Source organism: Notothenia coriiceps, unplaced genomic scaffold (genome assembly GCF_000735185.1).
Source record: "Notothenia coriiceps isolate Sejong01 unplaced genomic scaffold, NC01 NC01_scaffold00020561, whole genome shotgun sequence".
In the NCBI taxonomy this organism is placed as follows: domain Eukaryota; kingdom Metazoa; phylum Chordata; class Actinopteri; order Perciformes; family Nototheniidae; genus Notothenia; species Notothenia coriiceps.
Window position 1 is genome coordinate 114,818 of NW_011353262.1, and position 7,928 is coordinate 122,745.

General features: G+C 39.9%; 1 protein-coding gene and 1 non-coding gene across 2 annotated transcripts in view; one reads left to right on the forward strand and one right to left on the reverse strand.

The window, feature by feature from the left end:
• Positions 1-769: 769 nt before the first annotated feature.
• trnak-uuu (transfer RNA lysine (anticodon UUU)) lies at positions 770-842 on the reverse strand. Its single transcript has one exon. It is a non-coding gene; the product is annotated as a tRNA-Lys (tRNA).
• A 429-nt stretch (positions 843-1,271) lies between these two features.
• The window catches only part of nek3 (NIMA related kinase 3), a 9,549-nt gene continuing 2,892 nt past the window's right edge, over positions 1,272-7,928 (forward strand). Inside the window, exons 1-12 of the mRNA XM_010779702.1 lie at positions 1,272-1,568; positions 1,869-1,962; positions 2,050-2,147; positions 2,234-2,317; positions 3,146-3,213; positions 3,316-3,402; positions 4,433-4,487; positions 4,722-4,922; positions 5,212-5,326; positions 6,063-6,215; positions 6,347-6,469; positions 6,835-6,952. Coding sequence (XP_010778004.1) covers positions 1,452-1,568; positions 1,869-1,962; positions 2,050-2,147; positions 2,234-2,317; positions 3,146-3,213; positions 3,316-3,402; positions 4,433-4,487; positions 4,722-4,922; positions 5,212-5,326; positions 6,063-6,215; positions 6,347-6,469; positions 6,835-6,952 — 1,313 coding nt within the window. The 5' untranslated portion in view covers positions 1,272-1,451. The remainder of the gene's footprint in view (positions 1,569-1,868; positions 1,963-2,049; positions 2,148-2,233; positions 2,318-3,145; positions 3,214-3,315; positions 3,403-4,432; positions 4,488-4,721; positions 4,923-5,211; positions 5,327-6,062; positions 6,216-6,346; positions 6,470-6,834; positions 6,953-7,928) is intronic.

A 7,928-nucleotide genomic window follows, 5' to 3' on the forward strand; every position in this document is an offset into this window, starting at 1 on the left:
GTGATTGACTGGCATCGCCCATTGTCAGCTTGAATTGGATATTAGTGTTTTATTCAGCTCTAAGAAAAGCCAAAGATGTCCCCAAACAGCTTGTGCAGCATAATCCAGGAGCTGTATACAAACTGTTGCACCATGTCCGATATTAACCTCAATATTGCCTTTATTTTCCTCCTGTGGAAAATTATCGCCTGAATGGACTGGGCCACTGCCAGAGAGCAACACGAAGGAGGTAATGAGGCAAACATTAGACATTTGCACCCGCTATGCAATAGTTTGGTAATGATGAGTGTACACAAGATGCTAAGGGGATTTTGCTGAAAATTAAAGGACCTTACCGGTGTGTTTTCAACGTTCAGCTCCTTAACTTAATTACCTGTACACTTTACATTTGTGCCAAACATTTCGGCGAACAAATGCATTGCTTGTATTTCTGGTCGTCTCCATACATTGCTGTGTGATATTAATTCTATTAGCAGGAGAAGGTAGTGCAATCCATCACAGTTAATGTCTTCGTATTTTAAAATATAAAATGATTCGGTTTGCCATGATTGTTGTAGTGTCATAACATAATGGGATTTTCAAATATCATATACGTGAAAGGACTTCAGATCAGTACAATGTATTTCATATCTGCTCCTCCCACAATTTGTAAAGTAATCTAACATTAGATTTACTTCATTTGATCCAGAGTGCTAAATTGTTTACCGGCAAATTGTAGTTTAGAGTATATTTCTGTCTGTACCGTTGAAAACTTTTTTAAAACTTTGTCCGCCCGAATAGGGACTTGAACCCTAGACCCTCAGATTAAAAGTCTGATGCTCTACCGACTGAGCTATCCGGGCTCTGAAAGACGTGCAACGCATTACGTCTACAAAAATCACATAAACACCAGTTAGTTTTGTGATTATGGTTGAAATGTTTGGTTTCAGTTCTTGAAAGGTTTAATCGACGAAAAAGAACAATCATGGCGACATAACAAGTTACAACATTATGAACAGTGTGGACATTCAAACATGTGCACAAACAGACACAACAAAGCACATGCATAAAATAAAAAAGGAAACACACGATATACAACCATTTGAAAAGTGAAATCCTCTTTTATAAAACAATAAGACAAACAGGACTAAATGTTATAACCATATAACATTATAAGTCGTCATGGAAAGTCTCACGAGCCTTTATGGTCAACTACCGCCATCTAGTGGCCACGCCGCACAGTACAGCTGAGTATCTCGCCCTACGTCATACAATAATAAGGAAGTAGCGTCCAACAATCAACACGAGTAGATTCTTTTTGGGTGCCTTAGTCTTTTATTACACGTTATCTCAATGTAAACAACGCTTACCAAAATACAGAAGTCCCATCTCAAGAGCATACATCTGTTGGAACCAGTTTAGTTGTATTGTTGTCATCCTTTGTGGTCTTCCTGTGTCTCTCAAGGAGCTCTATGGAGAGATACTCACTCCACACAGTCATCGGTGAGGGCTCTTTCGGTCGGGCTTTGTTAGTTCGGTGTAAAAGCAGTGAGGAGAAGTATGTGGTCAAGGAAATCCAGCTTCCCAAGGTATGTATTACCACATACAGCTGTATGATAAGAGGTTTGTACTGTATGTACTGCAGCCTACAGCCTGTATCCTTATGTGTAATGGAACAGGGAACAGAAGTGGTGGACCCTGACAAAGTCATATCAGTAACACATAGTGAATTAAACATAAACATATTTGAATTCAGACTGATATGTTATAGCCGGGGGTCGGATATGGAAATGTTATTTAACCTACCCTTGTTGCCCACACAGGGACGTGGGGGCTGGTGGTTTAGCATAACAGGGAATGTATTTGTGCTTGTATTTGCATTTTTATAGAATAACTCCAAATTGGAGAATCCGAGGAGGGAAGCCATCCTGCTATCCAAAATGAAACATCCTAATATTGTGACCTTCAGGGAGGCCTTTGAAGGTATTCACAAACCCAACTCTGTTACACAAGACATACAGTTGTTATGGTCTGGATTGTGGAATGTGCAGTGTGATTGTGTTTTTCCAGCTGATGGCCTCCTGTGTATTGTTATGGAGTTCTGCAGTGGAGGAGACCTGCTCCAGAGGATGCAACAGCAGAAAACTACGCAGTTCTCTTCGGATCACGTAGGCCTCAACTTCCTGCAATTATCCTCACTATTTTATGTTACAGTTTTGTTTTAAATTTTGTTTCATTGTATTTATTTTTCCAGATCTTGAGATGGTTTGCTCAAATGTGTGCTGCGGCACAGCATATCCATGATAAAAGGGTTTTGCACAGAGATCTGAAGTCTAAGGTACAGTAGTCCTTATAGTCAGTGGTGTAGTGGGTGTTGGACGCGGGGGTACGCCGTACCCCCACTTATTTGAAGCATGATTTTTTTTTTTACAGTCTAATATATAAAATCATTGCCAGTGTTATCAGTTGCAAGTGTGTATTTGTTGTAATAATGACGAAAACATAATAGGCAGATTTCACAGTAAATATAATAAAAATGTAGCTCAAGCATTTATGCAACTGGATTTGAAGCGTGTGTGTGTGTGTGTAGGGTGACCAGGTGTCCCGCTTTTTGCGGGACTGCACACACACAGCATTTTTATTATTTGTCCCGCATTTGAGTGACAGTCGCGCAGACAGGCCGGAACGGTTCGCTGACGGCCGGCACCGCCCTTTATTATTAAACGGCATCATGTTGAGCTGACAGGCGACACAGAGGTCCACAGTGTACCCCCCCCAGTTGACAATTCACGAGCGTGCCCATAGTGTCTCCGTCCACCCCGCGCCGTCCACCCAGTAAAAAAATCCCCACTACACCACTGCTTATAGTTTATACTTAATGTTAAAAACTGTTAAAATACATGGATACATTGAACAGAATTCATTTTTAGTTTGCTCTCTCGATTCGAACATGAAGTAGATCATTTAGTTTATTGGTTGAATTCATGTTGATAAAAGCTCATCATCATGAGCACTGTGGAGTGAAATGAACAATGATAAAACTGCTGATCGAGATAAAATAACAACATTATCTCCCACTTCTGCATAATATCATCATTTTGCAATGGTTGGCAGCTTAGTTTGGCTTCATGTTAAGTCATCACTTCTCTTTCATTTCCTTACCCAGAACATATTCCTGACAGATAATGGGACAATCAAGCTCGGGGACTTTGGCTCAGCGTGTATTCTGAACAGGTACAGGAGTAGAGTGGCAACAATTTACAATTTGCCTTCACTGCTGAGTGCTTGATTTGCTGCTACTCATTTTAACGGACTATGTTTGTGATTGTGTTGCAGCTCCAAGGCATACGCTAATACATATGTTGGAACACCATATTACGTGGCTCCAGAAATCTGGGACAACAAGCCATACAACAATAAGAGGTTTGCGTTTGTTTTGCAAGTTTTTCTTCATTTAATATGACAGATTAAATGTCAATGAAAGGAAACACACGGAGAAAGCTGTATATACTTTGTTTGTTCTTTTTCATAATTGTGGCCAACTTTTAGGACAAACTTTTTTTTTTAAACTCCCATTTGTAGTTCTTTCGACTTGGGGATACTCTATGTTTGTACTTCTAAAACCACTTGGTTACTTTGTGATGTGGTTGCGAAGGGACGTAATATTTTTGGAAATGTTTCAAGGAAAGTTAAGACTTGTACTATTTTGACAGTCACTTGCATTTGCAGCCCACGTTATTTCACAGTTTGAGCCAAGAACTACATGTAGGCTATTCATGTTAGATGTTGATTAAATTATCATTTTAAATGATATGTTTTAATACTGTTTATGATATTACAGTCAACCAGCAGATGGTAGCCTGATGCAAAGCACACACTATGCTAACACCTTCTGCCAGTTGTTGTTAGCGAGCTGTTAGCATATGGGATGTAACCTGGTTGAGCATGCTAACTGAGGAGTTTTATTAATCTAATTCCACATTCTTTATAGTAAACATTTATTTTATGAGTTAGTTGTTTATTTACAACTTATTCTTAGTTAACAGACAGCACATATTGCCAGCTTGTGTTTTGAAATGACCTGTAAGTAACCCATTAGTAAACTTGCTAGCTAGCTAACTCACAACACAGCATATTGCATGCATTTGACAAATTATTGGATTTATTTGGCTCATAATGGACTCTGTCTAATAATGATCAAGTAATGATAGTTTCTATTTGAATATGATACAGTAAATGCAGCCTGACCAAATAATCCCTCGTTATTTTCAAGAAGATCCCAATTAATTCCCGTGTAAAGTTTCCATCTTGGATATTCCCAGAACAACAACCCTAGAAGTGATTATGTAACTGATGCGTGGGTTAACCAATCTTGTTTCTTTTTGCCTGTGCCAGTACATGACGCATGTCTGGTGTGAATGAATAACCATCTCTTTGTTTATGTGTTCTGCAGTGATGTGTGGTCTCTGGGCTGCGTTTTGTACGAGCTCTGCACCCTGCGACACCCGGTACCTCCCCCTCCCTCTTATCTGCATGTTCCAAAGATTTGACTGTGGGCCTCTCTCTCCTCTATCGTTGTATAAAAATACTTCTGCTGTCATGTTACTGCACAGTCAGATACTGCAACATGATGGAGGCCCAGTCTCTTCAGCTGAGTTAGATTACCGGCTGTGTATTTTTTGTGGCTCAGATGTGTATGGTTTGTCGTCCCGGATGTCCTCACATCTCACCCTTGTGTCTAGTTCCAGGCATCCAGCTGGAAGAGCCTTATTCTTAAGGTGTGTCGGGGTACGTACCCTCCCCTCCCCAATCACCTGCCCTACGAACTGCAGTATTTGCTAAAGCAGATGTTTAAGACGAACCCAAAAGACAGGCCGTCCATGCACAGCATCCTGACCTCCCACAGGGTTTCCAAACTCCTCCGTGCACATCTGCCCTCCCAGGTACAGACCTAGCTCCCCTCTGTGCTCCTCAAAAACAGTTCACTGATCCTCCTGCATGGTGACAGTCACTCAAACAGTTGAACCTGAAGTGATTTTATTGCTACCTATCCATCAAAACGACAAACAGTCATAACATGGTGTCAAAGTGAGAATTTAAACTCTTACACAATTTCCCCTGCTGTGGTGACCGTACGTGGAATCTGACCTTTGACAAGCTGCTGTTGGTTCAGATGGTCGCGGAGCTGGTGTTATGTGTTTGATTTACGGCAGGGCTTTGAATCTTTTACAGGCGCTAGAGACGCAGGAACAGGGGAGGCGGACGGCTCGATGGAAGAGAGAAGAGGGGAAGAAGGTGGCTAATCTTCTGGGAGAGAAGAATTTGATAACAACGTCAACATTTGAAGGTAGAGTCGAAGTTAACAATTGGTTGTGAAAAAGGGATATACTGTTGCAATTATGAGAGAACGACATCACATAACTTGTTGTGCAGAGTGGTTGGAGCATACATGTTATTGCAATTAGAAGGGAAATAAATCATGAATATGTTACGTGATTAAATGTCATGCCGATCTGAATCACTATTAAGATTTTGATCATTCTGATATGACCATTCTTTTTAAAAACAAAGAAATATGTATCATCATGAGCACCTTCTCATTTCTCTCTGCTTGCTATTTCATCACCTGTAGATAGGTTCCCAAATCCTTTACATTTCCTTTTGTTTATTATGTGCAGCTCATTTTTTTGTCCTTGCTCTTTGTGTTTGTATGCATGCACCGTCTACACAGAATACAAATGTTGATTTAAGATAATATAAGATAAGATGGAACTTTATTTATCCCCTTGGGGACATTTTGGCGTTTATAGCAGCAACAGTGTTAGAATGAAAAACAGGATTCACACAAGGTAAACATAAAGATAAAATCAAATACAATACAATAATACAACAAAACAAAAAATGATAAAGTAACTATTGAAACAAGATTTCACAGTAAAAAGTTGAGTATTTGAGTATTATTTACATACGTGTGCAGATGTGAGGGGCAGGTTAAAGTCTTGTAAAAGGTCATTTATTGTCAGGACCTTCTTGAAAACGATTAATATAACAAAACATTCACCCTGAGTAACCCTTTCCCTCAGGCGTGGAGTTACATGAAGCCCACTCTGAAAGCAGAGAGCCGGGTCCTCGTAAGCAGTGGGCCGTGGGGCCCTCGGACACTGTGCTGCAGATGTTGGCCAACGCCAGCCTCGTCTCCTCGGACAGCATGGGGTCAACCTGCCAGTCCCTCACAGGTACTACTCGGGCGGGGGGGAATAGAAGTTTCCCATCTCTATTTCTAAAATCTTCTAAAAATTCAAGTTTAGGCACTAAATTCCAGTATCAGAGTTGATCAGCTGTGTCCTTGTTTTGTCCCGTGTATCAGAGGAGCCAGGGGACAGCCGGCAGAGGAGACGATGGGACAAGGATCCTCCAGAGAAGCTTCTGAGTGTGTTGGAGAAGGCCCAGCTGAGCAGAGCCTTCAGCACCTTTTTAATAAACCCAGGAGGTCTGTTCATTTCTGAATATTTTGTATTTGAAATGTGCTAACATGATCTTTCCTGGATTTTTCCTGGTTACATTTCACTCATTTCCCTGGAATATTCCCTGGATTGGAATACAGCTCCAGAAACAATTAAGAGACCACTCCAAATGTTTCTTAAATCTCAATTTCTACATGTATGGCAGACATTCCATTCCATTGTCTATTGAATTCAAACACAGATAACTGTTGTCAGTAGTTGAAAGAATAAACACACACCTTTAAGTAAAACCAGAGAAACTGATCATTTCACAGTGATCTCTTAATTTTTTCCGAAACTGTATGTGGTTTTAGTGGGTGATATAATCAGTCCTCTGGTTTTCCATCTCCAGGTGAGGACCCTCTGGTGGGACCCCTCTCCCAGCCACAGGGGGACCACCCTGATGGTCCTGAGCTTGAAGTGGCCTTAGATGAGGAGCGACTGCAGCCTCGCTCTGATGATGAGGACACGTGAGTAACCCAGATACAAAGCTGTGTTTAACATGACATTAGTAAGGCAAGGCAAGTTTATTTATATAGCACTTTTCAACACAAGGCAATTCAAAGTGCTTTACAAAAATGAAAGACATTCAGAGCATAAAACACATGAGAAACATTTAAAAGCAAAGATAATAAAACATGAATAACAGTTACAGTGCAGTGTAAGATGTGAATAGTTCAATTAAAAGTAGCGGCAAAAAGAAAGTATTCAGCCTGGATTTAAAAGTAGCGAGAGTTGCTGCGGACCTGAAGGTTTCTGGTAGTTTGTTCCAGATATTTGACAATACCCCAAACGAAATTCTCCCATTCCTCTACCCCTAGTCTTCCCATGAAATTATAGTTTTTTGACAGTTTTCTAACCTTTTTATATTCCTTTCATCCTTCTCTTTCAATAATTTTTTCATCCCCAGACAATCCATTTTCCAAACCCATCTTTGACATTTAAACCACTTTTTTAGTAGCTAGGAGTAGATCACTATTCTAGACAGAAGGGAAATACCTTTACATAAGACTATTTTTGGATGTCCTATCTGTCGATTTGTAATTAATAGTTTAATTAAATACATATTTTTGGGTTTGTATTAGGGATGGGAATTTGAAAGCAGATGTATATTCGAATATTCGACCCCCAATAAACGGTTAACCGATTAACCGAAATGTACATATCCTATAAAATATACAATTATCTTACAAAAAAATATTTTTATTTTGAAAAATAAATAAATACATGTTCAAATAAGTATAGAAACTTAGTCGAATTTGTCAAATGTATTGAACTGGTGATCACAGTTTGAACAGTTGACAGCTATAGGCCTACAGCTTTCATGCTTAAAACATAACTTGGTTTTTAAATTAAAGAGGGATCATCCACGAACAACATAACGGGTTAGGGTAACCTAACCCTATTACAACAGAGATCCGACAACCTATAACAGGGCAGGGCCTA